This window comes from Phlebotomus argentipes, unplaced genomic scaffold (assembly GCF_947086385.1).
Source record: "Phlebotomus argentipes unplaced genomic scaffold, Phlebotomus argentipes genome assembly scaffold_18, whole genome shotgun sequence".
Taxonomy (NCBI): Eukaryota; Metazoa; Arthropoda; class Insecta; order Diptera; family Psychodidae; genus Phlebotomus; species Phlebotomus argentipes.
The window spans coordinates 4,846,175-4,863,879 of NW_026776177.1; the positions used below are offsets into that span (position 1 = coordinate 4,846,175).

The 17,705-nt window shown below is 42.8% G+C and overlaps 2 protein-coding genes across 4 annotated transcripts; both read left to right on the forward strand.

The window, feature by feature from the left end:
• Positions 1–67: 67 nt before the first annotated feature.
• LOC132260203 (large proline-rich protein bag6) lies at positions 68–5,289 on the forward strand. 3 transcript variants are annotated; one of them, XM_059758180.1, is made up of 12 exons: positions 68–178; positions 471–563; positions 638–755; positions 819–1,009; positions 1,064–1,189; positions 1,247–1,990; positions 2,056–2,284; positions 2,678–2,851; positions 3,031–3,560; positions 3,629–3,929; positions 4,000–4,385; positions 4,457–5,289. In XM_059758180.1, the coding sequence occupies exons 2-12, from the start codon at positions 501–503 to the stop codon at positions 4,778–4,780; spliced, it is 3,186 nt and encodes a 1,061-aa protein (XP_059614163.1). In that variant the 5' UTR covers positions 68–178; positions 471–500; the 3' UTR covers positions 4,781–5,289. The 3 variants fall into 3 exon arrangements, with proteins under 3 accessions (XP_059614163.1, XP_059614164.1, XP_059614162.1); XM_059758181.1 differs by having other exon boundaries at positions 1,265–1,990; XM_059758179.1 differs by having other exon boundaries at positions 819–1,189; positions 1,265–1,990.
• A 4,919-nt stretch (positions 5,290–10,208) lies between these two features.
• On the forward strand, positions 10,209–17,695 carry LOC132259698 (protein artichoke). The gene is made up of 5 exons (XM_059757431.1): positions 10,209–10,703; positions 10,768–10,841; positions 14,363–15,371; positions 15,455–15,653; positions 16,021–17,695. Exons 1-5 carry the CDS (start codon positions 10,473–10,475, stop codon positions 16,611–16,613), a joined length of 2,106 nt encoding a protein of 701 aa, XP_059613414.1. The 5' UTR covers positions 10,209–10,472; the 3' UTR covers positions 16,614–17,695.
• Positions 17,696–17,705: the final 10 nt, after the last annotated feature.

Consider the following 17,705-nt stretch of genomic DNA (forward strand, 5'->3'; position numbering starts at 1 on the left):
ACAGTGTGGCGCAAACAGCGTTCTGTGATGACAAATGTGTGGCCGCTGAAAACACGTCGGCTCACATCGCTAATTTCTTCTGTACCGTGGCCTTTTTGCATCCGAAGAAATCTCATAAATAGGGCTTAAAATTTGTGAATTTGCTTGAAAACGCATCTTGTATTAGCAGAAGTGTATAGTAAGTAGATTACAGAAGGTTTTAACACGTGAAACAATGGGTATTTTTCATGGGATGACGCGATAAAATGCTGAAAAATTTCACCCACTTCCTCGACGCCATAAATCATGGGAAAAATCCAATAAGCAGCTTTTATCGCTTTCTCTTAACAATTTGTCGGTTGTTTTGCAATATGACGACACATAGTTGCATGTTTAGGACTTTAAATCAGACAAATTGTGTGGTGTTCTAGAAAATTCGCTGTCCGGATGATATGTGAGGTTATGTTGATGTTCTCAATTGGATTTTGCAGGATTTTGTGGATTAGCTGCCAGATTGCGGGATGATTAATGTAACAGTAAAGACTTTGGATTCCCAGAATCATCAGTTTTCGGTGGATGATGAGGTGAGTGATTGATAGAATGGTGTAAAATGCATATTAAATGCACTTCCGGACGCTGAAATCGATGGAATTTTCAGATCACAGTGCGTCAGTTCAAGGAACACATTGCCGAAAAGGTCAGCGTTGAGGCGGACTTACAGAGAATCATCTATTGTGGGCGTTTGCTAAAGGATGAGAAGCTCTTGAAGGAATACGGTGAGTTTAATGATGGTGAAGAGCAATTCTGCTTACTGAAATTGTGTTGTTTTATCTCTGAAGATGTCAATGGAAAGGTGGTGCATCTTGTCCAGAGGGCTCCGCCCAGTTCACGTCCAGCAACTAGCACCACTGAGACGACTCCACAGAATCGATGGCGGGTGAGGAACCTAAATCCGCGGAGTCCTTTGATACGGGCCATCGATGGAATGGTGCTAGGCGCGATGGCAATTCCCATGAATACCAACAATGGGGTGAGTTTCCCTCGAAGCGACGCTTTCCACGCGGTACTGATTGTCCCTTTGCAGACTCCACAGGCGGCTGCGCCTTCCTTGAATCCGTCGTCAACGCTGTGCATGAACAGGATCACAGTGGCTCGACATATGCTTGAGTGTGCGAATAACATTGCGCGTTTCCTTGAGAATCCTGAAAGGGTGAGTTTCTTGCGAATAATTGCAATTGTGTGAGAGGAATTTATATGGTAAGAAAAGCATCCGTCTTTCCCGCAGGGACTCAACAATGCCGCAATGGAGGATTTGGCACAGCAAACGCTCGAGTCGACGGTGTTCGAAGTGGGAATTTCGGCTGTTGGCGAGACGGATATTCCTCAGGTGCAGATGCAGAATCTGATGCAGGCGTTTCAGGGTGCAGTTTCGGCTGCCCTGAGGCAGAATGGTGTGCCGAATATTCGTGTGCTGCAGCAGCAAATGGCCCAGGCAGAGCAGGCTGAGGGAGTCGAAGGGATGCCGTCCGTGCAGATTGTGGAGGGAATACCAGTTGAGGATGTGGCATCGGTGCGAATGGTGCCGGTGCCGATGCCAATGCCGTCGGCCAGCAATGCCACGAATTCCACGTCGCAGAGCAATAATAGTGATGCCAGTCCTGAGGCGGGTGGAAGTGCTCAGGGATCGCGCTCGAGGCAACAGACGACGCGCACACAAACCCTGGCGGCGGTGGTGCAGCAGATGAGGGAGGTTCAGGTGCGTCTGGAGCCTTTTGTGCAGCAATACCATGACATCCTCGAGCACGATCCGACTTATGAGACGGAGGAGGAGAGAAATAACGCACAAAGAGTGTTTGATCACGTCTCTGAGGCATTTCACTACATTTCACATGCTCAGCACGCAATTAGCGACTTGATGCTGTGCCTCTCGTCAAATACGCCGCGGCATCTATGCTGTAGACCCATCTTGGTGGAGCAGAGTGCTTTCGTGAGCTCAGGATTCACTGTTCCGGTGAGTTGTGAAAGATTCACTGTCTTTTCACGATCAAGTTTAATTGATTTCCCACTGTTTTGCAGACAAATCTGGGCAATGTAACACGACCGAATGGTAATAACAATGAGACTGCTGCTGGAGCTAATGCAGCTGCAGCTTCTGTTCCAGCCGACGGTGTTCCGCATGGTGACAACAACAACGCCAATCAGCAGCAATCGGGTTCAGAAGCGACTCAGCAGCAAGCAAGTAGTGATTCGACTGCGCGTCAGGGCATTTCGCCTGAGCAATCAGATGAGAATCGCGTACCCAGAGGTATTCCCCGCAACATATTCTCTTTATTCTTACCAATGCCCAATCGAGTGGCAATTCGTACCGATAATGGTGTGCCAGGTTAGACTTAAATCTCCTATGTTTCGTTCCTTTTTTCTCTCTTTCTCTGTTTTACTAACAGTTGACTAGCGAAAAGAGGATGTTTTTTCTTTATGGAAAATTGCAACTACTGGCTTTAATCATACCTCATCATAATAGAATTGAAGGAGTTTTCATTGTTACATCGAGAAGCTTACTTTGATGTTCTACAGTTTTCTGTTAATTGCATTCTTCATGGCACTTTTGAAAACCTGGCAAAATAAGCAGTCGCTTGAGTTAGATTAATTTGTTAATTCAGGTTGATTCTAATGCGTGTTGTTTCTTTGATGCTTGCAGCAATGAATCAGGAATTGCAAATTGCTAGGATCATCCAGGCTGTCGTCAACACGGCGCCGATGGATGCTGAAGTGCAAGTTGAGATCAATCCGCCACAGAATGCATCGTCCAGCGGTCAACACAGCCCAGCGACAACGACTTCCACCACTTCAACTGCAACCGTAGCGCCAAATGGTGAGTTGAGTCCACTGGAATCCAATTCTATGAGCGACCCTGTGCAATGTCGAAGTTGAATGGAAGGAAGAAGTGATGAATGCTATTTTTGGGAGTGAGATAGCACCAAAATTGTGATGTTATTTTTGACTTTTATCTGCTGACCGCGAAGTGTTTTATTTTTCCCCATCTTCTTGCAGAATTGACCATCAATGTGCATTTGGGTGATATTGGATTGCAACATGTGCTGAATAACAGACAGAATCAAGCGCCACGTGTCACGACAGTCACTCTGCCCACAACATCTACACAGACTCGTTCCACGGCTCGTCAGCAGATGCACACGGCAAATTTGCCGGCGGCACAGATGCGAAATTTCCGGTTGCCAAGCATTTTCTCAGCATTTGATCGCTTCTTGCCATGCAACAGTCATCACATTCGGGACTCCAACACGGGTCAGCCGATTGGGGAGCAGCAGAGAGCCCGTGCGACAGCACAGCAGGGCGCTGCGAATCAAGGCAGACCGCCAGCAGCTGGTGGAGAAGATCCGGCCAATGCTAATCCTCCGCAAGCGCCACCGACAGTTCCGCTGTTTGGGAATCCCTTTGATGTCTTTCAAGTACTCCAAGTGGGTCCGCAGTTGATCAATGAGATTCGTTCTCATCTCCAGAGCTTCGTCAGGGATCAGTTCTTCAGTGGCGGCGCGGCGACTGAAGAGAACACAGCTCAGGTAAATTCATTCATTAAAAATCATGCAGCATTGACAGCATTGGATTCCTTTTTATGCTCGCATTTTAGGCTGTGGATATCTTCATGGGTCACATGGATCAACTATTGGCTGTATTGCCACGAGTTGAGGATTCAGATTACGATGCCAGAGCTTCTGTGGAGAATCTGTTGCGTGCCACAATTCCACGGGCATTTGATGTGATCATGTCGGAGAATCCCTCAGATTTTGGCAGGCGACTCTTGAGCATGTTCCACAACTTCAGTCAGCGTCTGTGCAGAATTCTTCTGCTGTGTCTTGGGCGGGAGAATGCTGGACGATATTTGAGTCAAATTACTAGGATGTCTCTGGACAATCAGGAGCCAACAAATAGTAAGTTTCTCCACGTTAATCTTCTGTCTGTCAGACTTGTAATGATTTATATTTGCGTGATTTTTTGCAGATATCGGTGAGACGACAATGCGACTCTTCCATCGGCAATTAATGGATGAAATTGAGAGGATTCTCGATAGTGTGAGAAATGTGAGTCAGGAGGAAATTCAGACTTTCCTAGTAATAAGAGCTCGTGCTCCGCCACCGCCGCCGCCGCCAACTGTGGAGATTCCCGTGATGTTGCCTGTTGAAGTGCCGCCGCCACAAGAGGAGCCCATGGAGACGGATGAGATTGTGGCGGTGGAGGCGAATCAGGGACGACAGATGACGATGATGGGTGATGATGAGGAGGAATTGACGCCGGTGGAGCAAATTGAGTCTCAACCATGGCACAGACATTTGCCCAGAGATTGGATTTCCATCATCACGCGTGATGTGCAGAGTCAGAGGCGACAGGTGAGTTTGTGGAAATAATGCAAGAAACTCACAGAAATTGCAAATATATTATGATTTGGATTTCTTTTCAGGGTGCTCAGCTTCCCTTCTCTGATGCCTATTTGGCGGGAATGTCATCGAAGAGGCGCAAGATGATTTCCTGCTCGAAGCCAACAACGGATGTGCAGGATGTTGTCAGTGAGGGTGTGAGGCAGGCAATCAAGAGCACAGGACTTGGAATGGCCAGTCAAACACCTGCTGAAGCTGTTGCAATGGCCATTGCCACAGATCCAAATGTCCAATCGTCTTATCAGGATGAGATGAAGACAAGATTGCCACAAATGATCATGGAACATCCGGACAACAAGGCAGATCGCTATCCGAACATTGCGAAATATTTCAAGAAGTCCACTTGAGGTGAAGAAAAGGGACAAATGACACGAATTGCTGAATGAGTGCTTGATTGAGGGTGTGTGTGTGTTTGAGGGTGGTTGAGCGAGTGCGAAATGGCGAATGACCCACATTAATCAGCAGTTAATACAAGTTTGTTTATTTGAAAAGCTTTCACTTCATTACTATATCATGACTTATGTATTTGTATTATGGTTAGATTTCAGTGCGTTTTCTGGTCATTTCCGTGGGTCTTTCCATTAAATCCTTACTGACCAAGTGCTTCTCAATTGATATTACATTGTTTTTTCTCTTTTTGGCATTATTATGAGTGGATTTCAGGTGAATGGGTCACGAGAGAAGAAAAAAGAGTGCGATAAATTTATAAGGAGGACGTGAAGAAAAATGAGTAGGAAAAGTAAAATAATAATAATGAAAGAATATTTTATGTGACAAGAAAAGTAAAAGTTTCTAGAGGGAAACAGCAAAATTATGTAATTGAGGGCGAGAAGATGGATAAAAATTTTAAATATAATCCAATAATCAAAAAAAAAACCGTGATTTTTCAATGCGCTTTCTGGGCTGAGGAATTGATCCGCATGAATGGGAATGACTTGCGGGAAAATCCGATGCCAGAGTGCAGATGAACTTTGGCTATTTTCGCAAAAGAGAATTTTCACCAGATGCAGAAGAAGATGTCGGAATGTGAGGAATTTCGAGTGGTTTTTCCCATAGCTTGAAAGTTGAAGGTAATTTTCCGCCACTGCTCTTCGGATCACTTGAGGAATCTTCAGTTTTTCGATTAGACTCGCTGGCTTCTTTGGTGGAAGAAATAGCCAATGGCGAATGACGTAAGCGCGCGTTTTTTGGGGGTTCGAAAAAAAAGAGAGAATTCTCATTCATTCATTCACAAAAATGTAAAGTGTATGAATGGGAAAGTAGAGACTCTTGAGACATTTCTTCGAGAGGCGAAAAATTTTCATTCAGATTGAACTTGGGCGATTGAAGGACCTTTCCAACGCGCATTTCTTTTATTTTTTTCAATGGATCGCGGCAATGTGGATCCCAAAGCATGTGATTCGATTGGATTATTTTGTTTGTCCGCCGAGATGATCTTTCTTGTCGATTGACGTCTCCACAAGAGCCCAAATTAACCACTTCACAGAGTATCTTCAATCGAATCCAATCCACTATCAATCGCATTCCTTCGATGTCAGAGAGAGAAATTTTAATGTGAAATGTTAAGTGATTTTGCTATGGAAGCTCATGCCTTTCTCGCATTTATTATATATGTTTATTCCGGGTCAGGAAGGACATGACGAAGTTTAACCATAGTCAAGGGGCGGATATTGTGGGCGGAAGTGGTGTACAGCTTTAGAAGAAGTGATCGAGATTGGAAGTGGTAAAATATTTAGAGTATATGCATTGCAAAAGCTACAATTTCAACAAATTGAGGCATTTTTAAAACTATTTTGCCTAAAAAAAACTGAATTTCATTGCTTTTCTAGGTTATGTGATTGATTTAAAACCGATTCTGGCGTTTAAATAACCCTCAAAATCATCAAATTTGTCTTTTAGCTCAGAATATTTCTCTTTTTCTCAACACATTTGAGCATTTTAAATAGAAAAATCTTCATATTGATCGAGAAAATGCTTTTAAATCAATCAGAACCTCAAAAAATATGATTACACTCTAAAAAATGTCTCTTTGCTTACTTATTTCCGCGATTTCTCTGAAGGAGTTTAAAAAGCTAAGCAAATTTCTTCAAAGGCGTTCAGAAGTGTCTGAAGTGTTGAAGATTCTGCAGAAGTGGTGTACAAGTTTAGGGCATATTATCTCTTCCTTGATTATGGTGACAAATCATGTGCACTGAATAGAGAGTGACTTCATTCGCCACAAAGAACCTGAGCAGCAGCAGAAGAAGAGCCACTGGTGAGAATTTCCATATAAATCACAAAGTCATAAAGCATCCTTGTTGAGATTGGGAGCCCAATAAATCATGCCGAAGTGAAATATTGCGTGCAAAACACTGTCAGGGATGCACTTTTTGGTGAATGATGACACGCGAGGAGTTTCTCTCGCTCGTGAGGAGGAGGCGGAGGAGGAGCGGAGGCAGAGAAAAAAAGCATAAACGCCTGGCGCCTCTCAGATGCGGAATGCCAGTGTCACGCCAAGTCACGGGACAATCTCGCTGCGTGAATCACCAATAAATCTCTCACTCGTGCCCCTTTTTCCCATGTCTCTCTGCTGCTGCTGCTCTTTCCCAGCCCAGCGCCAGAGGACACACACTTTTTGGCGCGCTCGCGATGACGCCATGGTGGAGGCATTTTAACATATATTTATGAGTGAAAATTTTGTGCAATGCAAAGAATGCGCCTTTCCTTTTGCTCCGCGCGCACGCACATCACTCACACACGAGGGCGAAGAATTTATGAACGCGCATCGAGAATAAAAATCATCATCTCCTGGCGCCTGTACGAAAACACAGCGAGAGAAAAAAAGAGATTTTGTGGTCACAAATCAATGTGTGGGGAAAAAGGCATGCCAAATTGGAGAAAACAGAGAATGACACTGCGATGCTCTCGTGGGGCATTTTATTATTGATTTATGTGCTGCCGAATTGGCGAAGGTAATTCACTCTCCTGCAATAGGAATGGAAATCAGACAACACTCATCATGTAGCGCCAGTTGGAAGGAATGCTGACGCCATAAGAAAATGCATCTTCAATTCCATAATATGTCATAATTGCGCTACAAATGATTAGGAAAATCCACAAGATAAGATATGCAAAAATGCAGGGAAATCCAGGAGTTCGTATTAGTATCGGCTATAAATATTGTTCAACTGATTATGATGAATGTTTACATTTTCACAATTTTTCTTTTATCCTTTTACAATAATATTTCCATCTTGACTTCCATTTATGTTATGCAATGAATAGTCAATTTCTGATTTTACAGTGTTTCACATTTTCTTCTGTCGGACAGTAAAAACCACACTTTAACATCCGTTTAGAGAGATCAATAATGTTGCGATCTGGACTTGAAAAACTAATCTGTTGTGCTGTTGATGAAGGGTGAAAAGAGCTCGAAAAGCGACAACAATTGGGAATTCCCTGAAGAAGTAAAACACGGATGTAAAAACTCAATGTGTCCGGGTTCAGAAAAGTACAAAAATGTAAATGAATTGGCAATTCTAATGCCCCCAAAAAACCATGGAATGCTTATTAAAGAGATCCGGAAGGTGTTTGTGGAGAAATTTTGATGCTTTTCAGCCAATCCAGGGCTGAAACAAACAGTATCGTGCATATGCTTTATGGTATTTATTTGGTAAATCAATCTAGGAAAATCAAAATAATTGTATTTGAATTGTAATATTTAGCTTTATTTCTCACCATCTGATAATCTGAGTGTAATCTGAATTTTTTCAGGGCACGAAAGGGTCAAGTTTATATTTTTGCGCACAAAACATATCAAATCAACCACGTCAATATTGGAAATGAGAATTTAGTGCCTCAATTCATATCTATAGACGGAGAGAGAGAGAGAGTGAGAGGGAGGGAGAATAATGGTGTATGAAAAGAGGGTATTTTAATACATATTAATTGATAATCTTCCCAGTGTGACAATACAAAACCACTTTAGGCTTGAATAAACTGACTCAATAGCACACAAAATTCAATTTTGGTATCGTCATCTGTCGCTGGTGTGAGGCATGTTGAGCTTACAAGGCGGCAAAGGTCGAAGTGTGGTGACGGAAGAATGATAAGGTGACCGGGAGTGATACTAAACACCCATGGAATTGCTGCTGAGGCCACAGATTGGCAGAGAAAAGGGTTGCTCTTGAACTCTCCATGCAGAATGCGAATCTCCCTGATTTGTCAACCTTATCGGGGATTTTTTTTTTCTTTTTGGGTGTAAAATACATATATATTTTTAGAATTGTGCGATGCGAGTTTAATGCAAAATGACATGGCAGAAAAAAAGGAGAAAAACGTGTGGGAATTTCATGGATAATTTATTGTTGGGTTTGTGTGGTTTAAAAATATGAATGTGTATTATGAAAGCATTTCAGCAATTTTCAACTCATCCGAGGCATTCCTTTTCTGATTCTATCGGAACGGATTTTCATGACATGAGACAACAAGCGATGTGTGAAGGGAAGAATGAGATTGGGAGGAGGAGTGAGAAAATCTGTGTGTGTCTCCATTATCAGACACTCCACAAGTTCATGTGCCTATCATTCAGAAATTGTCATCTTTTTCACTCAAACTGCATCTCATGTTTTCTTTACTCTCTCACCCAATGCGTTTTGCCAGCAATTCGCGTAAATAAAACGTACACTGAAGATATGATATTGAATACATAAAACACATAATGAAAATTATAGTAATGTAAGCAATCGATGCAGAATTCATCTCTTAATATTTATGCATTCTTTCAATATCGGACTTTATGGAATATATTTGATCAAATAGGAAATTCGAAACTATATTACCTACTAAGAGAGAGATAATATGGTCAGAAGTGGTGCACAGATCTGTAGAAGTTTTAAGGATGTGTTGCAATATTTGACTCACATCTTTGATATTTTGTTGATTATTTTACTATGAGAAATTAATTTTTAATCGAAATCCTAATTTTGTCATATATTTCTAGGTTTTGTGACTGATTTAACACTGAAAATCATAAAATATTGTATGAAAACGTGAATTTTAAGATTGTCAGTTATATTTCATTTATTTGTTGGTTTTCGTCTCGTTATAAAGAATCCATGAAGTCTGAAGTTCTGGGAAGTGTTGAGGAATTTCACATACAAATCGTGGAAGTGTCGAGAAGTGTTGTATAGAGATTTTACAATTTTACGCTCACCTAATCCATCTGTCGCTTATAAGGAAGATTTTAAAATTCAGTGTGACCATTCGTGTGCTCCACAGAGTCTCTGAGCTTCAATCCTACTTGGCGTGCGCGGGCACTTTGAGGTGAAATTCAATGAAATGGGTGTTTTTCTGGGGACTTTCTTTTGCTGACAGATCAATTGGACGGGGAATTTGTGGGTGACAGTCACCTGGCTCGTGTGTTCAATGCTCAGTGTCCCACACAGGAGGTGGTGTGCTAGCAGAAAAAACGCATGAGTCACTGATTAAACCATATTTATTAATAAAACGCCTCATAGGCCAGAGAGAGTGTGGAGAGCGTGTAAATCATTACCATTTTCAGGATGGGCTTCGCGCGCGCGAGGATGCGAAAATGCGAAGAATTCCGGACTCTCGAGAGTTGATGCTGAGCTGGTCGTTGCGTAAAACAGAGACTCGCTCTCGCGGCCAGAGAAGTCTTGATAATGGGAGACTGGAGCGGGAGAGATGACGACTGCCTTGCTCGAGTGCTTCGGGCGGGAATGTGCGATGGGAAGAGTCCAATGGGATTTGAATATCGCATGACTTCTCAGTTAGCTCGTGGACATGAGGCGCTGTGGACGCTAAATCAGCACATCTCTCTGGGTTTACTTGGTGGAATTTCAAGGAAGATTATCTCAGTGGGGCTCTGTGGAGTCTCTTGGGCCCCGTGGAGACGTGTGCCAGTGGTGATTTTGATCCCCGAGACTTTGTGTGTCCTGGAATTGTGTGTTGTGATTTTGCAATCAGTGCGAAGAATAGTGAAGTGTGTGAGGATTTGCCAGTAAGACAAGCGAGAGAAAGGATCCTCGCGAAGGCACAATGGCCACGCTGTTGTACACCATCTTCGGCATTACGGCCGGAGCCTCGCTGCATTGCGCCGTGAGGCGGGAAATATCGCCGTGCACGTGTGCACCCCATGAGACATTTCCCAATAGCATTGTGGTGACCTGCGAACGGATGGAGACATTCAGTCAGGTCGTGGACGCTCTCCAGGATCGCTTTCAGATGGACGCCGTCATTTCGCTGACAATCACTCACTCGCAACTTGAGGTGAGTTACTGGCACAAGATCCACCCCCAACCCTCATTAATCTTCTCCAACCACCCTTTGGCAGGACTTGGAGGCGCGGGCGTTTTGGGAGATGAATATGAATGTGAAAAATCTACGACTCAACTTTGATAATCTCACGTAAGTGCAAAAGTCCAATTTCTTCTTCGCCCAATGGAATTCTTGTACTGTTCGCGTTAAGTGGTCAAATTGGAAGTTTTCCACAGTGCACAATAGCTGGACAATTAATGTGAAATGATAGAATTCACCAGTTTTTCTTGTGGTGTAAACAAATTTATTGATATGGATGAATCCTGGCAATCAATTGAGACATGCAAAAGACGTGGTGAAAATAGAACTAATACTGTGAAGAATGATTCTCACTATAATTTCTGCACTTTCAACATTTCTCACATTTCTTGTACCTACATTTATTGATTAATAATTGCTGTAGGCAAGAAACAGCGAATCCACGTGGCTGAAATTCACTCTCTCTCTCTCGCTCTTTCTCTCTGTCGGTTGTTAGCAAATATAATTCGCATTAGGCCGCAGTTGAATAATTGTGACGAAGAATGAGATTCAAATGAGTAACACGTAGTTAATATGTTAATTTGTTAGAATTTTTCGTACGTTTGCGCGGTGGCGAATGCGAAGAGGATCAACAATAAAAGTCTCTGATTCTTCTCATTTCGTGATGTCTCCAAAACACTTGAGAAGAAGACACTGTGAGACACAATGGAGAGTGTGGGTGGTGAATGTGGTACAAAAATTGATGCTTCCGGATGATTTAACACGTCTTTTACGTGCCTTTTTACACTCTTGGTCGTCGTTGTCTGTGGAGTGGATATTACTTCTTGAGAATTGTGCGGCAATTAGACGATGGCGGAATTATCCTTGAAAGAGGATTTTCCACAGAATGTTGGGGATGAGTAATTGTGTCAATTGCTCAGGAGAGAGTGTGTTCTTTCAGTCAATTGAAGAAGAACTGCTGAATGAAAATGTATTTGCCATGCTTGTTGGTCAATTTGTCTCCTATCGAAAGTACACACAAGAGCCCAAACCATCTAGTGATTGATAAGATATTCCATAACCATTGCCAATGGGCAAATTACAGTCGCGCACACACAATATTATTAGTTTTTCCAATTCAACGGCGCGACACGCCAATGGCGCGATGTGGCGAGAGAGAGAGAGAGAAGGCGAAAAAGGAGCGTAGGAAATAAAAATAAATAAGTTTGTTTACGCCACAATTTTGTAGTGCAGAAGCCTAATTATTTTCTGCGATAGTGCGTGATTTTCTGCGTGAAACATTGCGTCAAGCGTTCCACAGATTAATTGAATTGTTTGCCAAGTGTGATTCGCGAATGTTGGCCAATTAGCTGATAAAAAGAGAGATCCATGCGAAATCAATACACTGTTGCACATATGCTCGCATTTGCATAAAGAGGAGCCATTGGCACAGACTCCATTTCTTTCCAAAACATATTTTCGCTGATCCCCATTTTCCCAATCTTGCCGCTGTTGAGCTGGAGAAGTCAGTATTGCGTCTGATAGTGAATTGAATGAAGATGATGCACTCGCCAGTGTTTCTCTCCTAATCTCATTCTCGAGAGTTGCATGAATGACAATTTCATGTGAATCCACAGCAGGATAAGCGAGACGAAGAGACGGAGTTCAAGATGTGTGTTGGTTACATCTTTTTTTTTCTTCTTTCGAGCTCGAAATCAACACAAGACACTCTGTGTTTCGTGATCTTGCATGATCTTCTCTCTCCGTTGATGAGAGAGAAAATGATGAGAGAAATGGCGCCAAAATTTCTTAACGCCTCTGATAGTTCCACATGATCTCACTTGGTTATTCACTGATAAATCCACATCATCTCTATTGCTATGTTATTATTTACACCCCAGTTTTGATTCACTAAAATATTCCAAGTTGTGTCTCTGCGTGTGAGGAAAGATTTTGTGCTGCTGAAAATCATTTTTTGGGGTCTTTTTGCCAGGGTCAGAAAGGGAAAAAATTGTTTTCTCAGTGGCGTAAGATGAGATTAATGATTTCAGCAGGGATTTTAGTGGATTTTCGGAGGTTTTCATCTTCATTCTTTCGAGATAAGTGGCAGAAGAGTTAATAAATCAAATAAAAGTCAATAGAAAGGGTTGAGAAAAGTGCCAAAAACCTAGAGAGGAAAAGAAAAGAAAAGAAAAGCTTCTCATAAAGAACTTGAACTTTGTGAAATGTAATTTTCCACCACAATCGTGAACTGTCGAAAGAAATGGTCGGGAAAAAATGACGATGAGACTATCATTCGGAGGTTGAAAAATTAAGTAATTAATTCATCTTGGCAATTTATTTACAAATACTGTCAGTGAAATCTCGCGATTTTATATTCAATTATACTATAGAAACACTTTTCAAAGTCTGACACTGCACAAAAACAGCCCCGATATCGCGCTTTTTTCACACTCCAAATCTATTCAATTCAATTATCTCAGTGTTTGTGGCGTTCCAGTGAAATATTTTAGTATTTTTTTTCCACGCGATGTACATTTTTTGTCATGGAAACTAAGACAAATACCATCACTCTCGGGCGAGATAGGGAGGCAAAAGAGTGTGACTCTCCTAACATCTTATCTGTGCCCGACAATATTTTGAGGTCCTAATCTTGTTGGGGTTCCATTTTTGGTGTTTACGGAGAGATGCTGCGCGTGAGGAATTTTCGGGGGGATATTTTGGGCGTCATGTTCTAGATATTGCTGGAAAAATCTCCCAAATTCCATGCGTGAAAAGTTGCAATTTTGATTTCGCATCACATTGTTGAATTCAATGTCCAGTTCTATCGGGATTTCTGGGAAAGTGAGACAGAATTCACGTCACTCTATCACTCTCAGTGATCTTTTCTTATCACGAATCTCTCGCGCTCTAGACTCACTCTTTATGCATATAATTCCATATAAACTGCATTACGGAAAAATCGCTGTTTGATAGCATGTTTTATATGTTGAGGAAGTTTATTTTGTGTGCGGAACTGTGCCATAATTTCACTGCGGGGAAAAAGTCCCTTGAACTTGCATTGGGAGAAGAGGAGTGAATTGATTCAGCAGATCGCGCGAAAAGTGACGAAGAAATGGGTGGAAAAAGATCAGCAAAGAGGAGGAAGAGAAATGACATGCGAACGCGTGTTTCAAATGCAAACGATGGTACGCGTCAATAACTCAATAGAGATCAATTATTGTCCAATAATCTTGGAAGGCGTCTCACATCCCAACTACGATGACAAAGGTCAACACGGAGGGTCGTGAGACAATTAATTGAGTCGATCAAGTTCATTCGATTGTGCGACAATTTTCCTTTTCTAATTAATTCCTGTATTTGCCTTCATTCTTAAACCCAGAGGGGTAGAAGTTGTGCAGAATTGTTAAGAGGAATTGAAAGGGCGATGAATGGAACACTGAGATTAAGAATGAAAACACTGGAGTTCATGTGATACCCATTGAAAAACACGAAAAGCAAACGCTTTTCAGTCAATTAAATAGAGAAATGGGAAAACGATCAATATTTTCTTCTAGTTGCTCTCTTTCTTACCCGATCGCTTGAGGAAACTTTCCATGATTCCCACTAACAATCTCTCTCTCTTGTGTCTCCTCTTATTCCACACTCCACAGGCACCTTCCGGAGTCCATGTTCTACAACATGTCGCGAACGGAGTTCCTCAGCATCTCGGACAACAATCTGGAGGTCGTTCCGGCGCACATTTTCAAGCACATGCCGACATTGGGGACACTGGACATTGCGCGATGTCGACTGCAGCACATCAGGAGCGAGGACTTCCGGTCGCTGAAGAAGCTCCGCCACTTGGTGCTGGCGTCGAATCAGATCAAGCGCATCGACACGGGCGCCTTTCCGCCCAACATCGTGACTCTGCACATCGGCAGGAATAATCTGGCCACGCTCAATGGGACGCTGCGTCACTTGAATGAATTGAAGTTATTGTTCATCAATTCAAACAATTTGACCACACTGGAGGACGAGCTGCCGCCAACGTCTCCCAGTCTCATTCTCGCCCAATTCAATCGCATTCGCGCTCTCCCGCAGAGTTTCAGGAACCTCCCGCTGGACGCACTCTACATGCACGACAACGAGCTGAGCTCGTTTGATGGCATCCTGAAGACGGCCAAGAATCTGCAGAAGTTCATTGCGCACAACAACTACATCGAGTACCTCGCCGAGGATGAGTTTCAGGAGGCCGAGAGTCTGGAGGATCTTCAGCTGAGTTGCAATCACATCCGCGCAATTAACGGCTCCTTGTTGCCCATCAGGAAGCTCCGGTCGGCGAACTTCACCGTGAATTACCTCACGGAGTTCTCCCTGAAGGAGATCCGTGGTCTGGACGATCTGCGCATCCTCGATCTGTCTTTCAACAAGATCGAGAAGCTGGCCGGGCGCATGGACAATCTCGTGGAGCCGGATTCGTTGATTGTTGAGCTGCACCTCGAGTACAATTTACTGAGGTCATTGGATGGCAATTTGATGGGTCTGAATCGACTCCGGATACTCAATTTGTCCAACAATCGCCTCCAGAGCATCTCGCCGGATGATCTAATTGGCCTGGAGGAGCTGGAGCACCTGGATGTGTCCTTCAATCGGCTCAAGACACTCGAAGAGACATCCAAGGTGAGTGGCTTGAATAAGTGTGGCCAGGAAATTTACCACAAAACATCCCATCAATTGGTACTCATTGCCTGTCTTTTGTGTAGACCTATTTGCCATCGCTTCAATTCTTGAATGCCTCGTTCAATTTGCTCACGGAGATGAAGAATGATTTTCACGGATTGCCAATTCTCTGTATGGCCGATCTTTCCAACAACAACATCAGCATCATTTCCAAGGACCTCGTCGCCAACACACGCTGCAGCAACCACGGAGTGCCGAATAAGCTCGAGATCTTGCTTCAAGGTGAGTTTGCGCTGCCAATTTTCCCGCAAGGATTATATATTTGACAATAATTTGGAGCCTAATTTGTGAGAATGTCGTGTGTGATTTGCGACAATATTCAGTGGAGAAGTTGCGAGCAACTCGTGCAACTTAACACACGCAATCATCGCAATTGCTTCAATATTGACAATCGAAAAATTTAATAAATTACAGCAAGATTGATCGGCTACTGACCAAAATCAGACTTAATGTTGCCAAAATACGTTGACCTCGCAGGCTAAAGTTGAGCTTTCTTCAATTTCCTGAACTGAAATCATTTTTCGCTTTTAAGTCTTTTATGCCAAGTTAACTGAAGAGATTTGACTTAAAATTCCTGATATTTTTGCAGAGAATCCAGTGTTATGTAATGAATCTCTCACGGATCTGGTGACTGCCATGGAGGAGCAACACGCAAGGATTCTCGGAGTGGCGCACTGCATTGTGCCCCAAGAGATCGCTCTGGACAATCCAATCATGTTGCCGCCTTTGCCACTTCTGCCCAAGATCGTGCAGAAGCCCGTGTCGATTGTGCCGAACTCCATCATGCAATCGCCGCCATCCATTGTGCAGGTGATCGTGCCCAGTCCGGTGGTCATCCCAGTGGCGCAGCCTCTCATCAGCGGCACCACAACACTGGCGCCCACGACAACCGCGGCGGCCACGACCACGCCTCGGCCGCAGGAGGACACGACCACTGAGGCGCAGCAGTTGCTCAGCACGGCGTCCGAGGTTGCCGCGGAAGTGGTGAGGATCACAGAGGAATCGCCCACGACGACAGAAAGGAGTCCGCCAGTGACAGCAGAGGCGTCCTCCACGCCAGCGCCGCAGGTAATCGTGCAGGGGCTGCACGAGATGACACACCAAGTGGCGCCGGAGCCGGAGGAGCCCCCCGAAACGCTACAGGACGAGGGGGCGCCACCCGAGAGGTTACCCAGCGATTGAGGAGGGACGCACACTGACTTCGAACGACAACCAACTAACACTCTCTTAGGAATTTTACGTAATACAAAAAATGTCTTTTCTGTAGGACAGTAGAGGTGATTAGAGAGATAGAAGGAGATGAGATGACATGGATAGAGATTAGAGAATATCGCGTCACTCCTCTATTCACACTCTCGCACTCTCAAGCACGAAAGCCGCTGCATCACATTGTCTTTCTTCATCTTCATCAGCACTTTCATCTTCTCATCTTGAATTCTGAGAAATTTTGCATAAAGACTTGCAGAATTCTGCCTAACGACGAACTAAAGAGTGTTAAAAACACATTAACACCCGCGGTCTGGAGAATACCATTGGAGAGCAGAGAAGAGAGGCTCTGAGTGTGAATGAAGGAGTGAAGATTTGATAGGGAAAAATTAAGAGAGTCTATTATTTAAATGTGTTAAAATCTTTTAATCTTATTTTAGCTGCAATACTCCCTTTTTCACATGCTCTAAAAAAAATTTCATCACGTAAAACAGAAAGAAATTTAAATTCTTAATTTGTATCCTTTTTCTTGTATTTGTCATAACTCTGTAAATGTTTTTTTTCCTTCTTTTACTCCATTTAGAATTCTTAGAACTCCTAGAAATTCAGTTTCATTTTTTATAAGCCTTTTTTGTCGAGTTTAATCCTATATAATGGAGAAAATTTGGATGGAAATATTTGTTAATTGTATAGTACAAGAGTTAGAGGAGGTGAGAAAAAAATATTCCCACATTTTTCTTTCAAAGTCCTTTCTTTGTCATTTTTTTTAGTATTTGAATCATGCTTTTTCTTTCTCTTTTTTTATACTTCATAACGTGGGAAGATTTTTCTACTGATTAAGGAATAATAATTGCTAGAGAAACGATGAGATATTATTTGTGAAGCAAGTTAAATATTTTTTGTGTGTTATAGAACAAAAAGTGAGACAAAACAAGCAGATGAGAAATCATCTCTGAGATGGACCTTAAAAAGCAAAAGAAACCCGTAGAAATTGTCAATAAGAGTATTTAAACAAAAAAAAAGTGCATAAAATAAAAGATATTTTAGACACAACTTAAGAGATGCTGT

What these genes read in the sequence shown, in the direction of transcription:
- LOC132260203 (XM_059758179.1), top strand. Translation starts at nt 501, where the DNA reads ATGATTAATGTAACAGTAAAGACTTTGGATTCCCAGAATCATCAGTTT. An exon ending in AGTTTTCGGTGGATGATGAG is followed by an intron (nt 564 to 637) that starts GTGAGTGATTGA and finishes TGGAATTTTCAG; the next exon opens with ATCACAGTGCGTCAGTTCAA. An exon ending in TCCTTGAGAATCCTGAAAGG is followed by an intron (nt 1,190 to 1,264) that starts GTGAGTTTCTTG and finishes TCTTTCCCGCAG; the next exon opens with GGACTCAACAATGCCGCAAT.
- LOC132259698 (XM_059757431.1), top strand. Translation starts at nt 10,473, where the DNA reads ATGGCCACGCTGTTGTACACCATCTTCGGCATTACGGCCGGAGCCTCG. An exon ending in CACTCGAAGAGACATCCAAG is followed by an intron (nt 15,372 to 15,454) that starts GTGAGTGGCTTG and finishes TCTTTTGTGTAG; the next exon opens with ACCTATTTGCCATCGCTTCA. An exon ending in GCTCGAGATCTTGCTTCAAG is followed by an intron (nt 15,654 to 16,020) that starts GTGAGTTTGCGC and finishes ATATTTTTGCAG; the next exon opens with AGAATCCAGTGTTATGTAAT.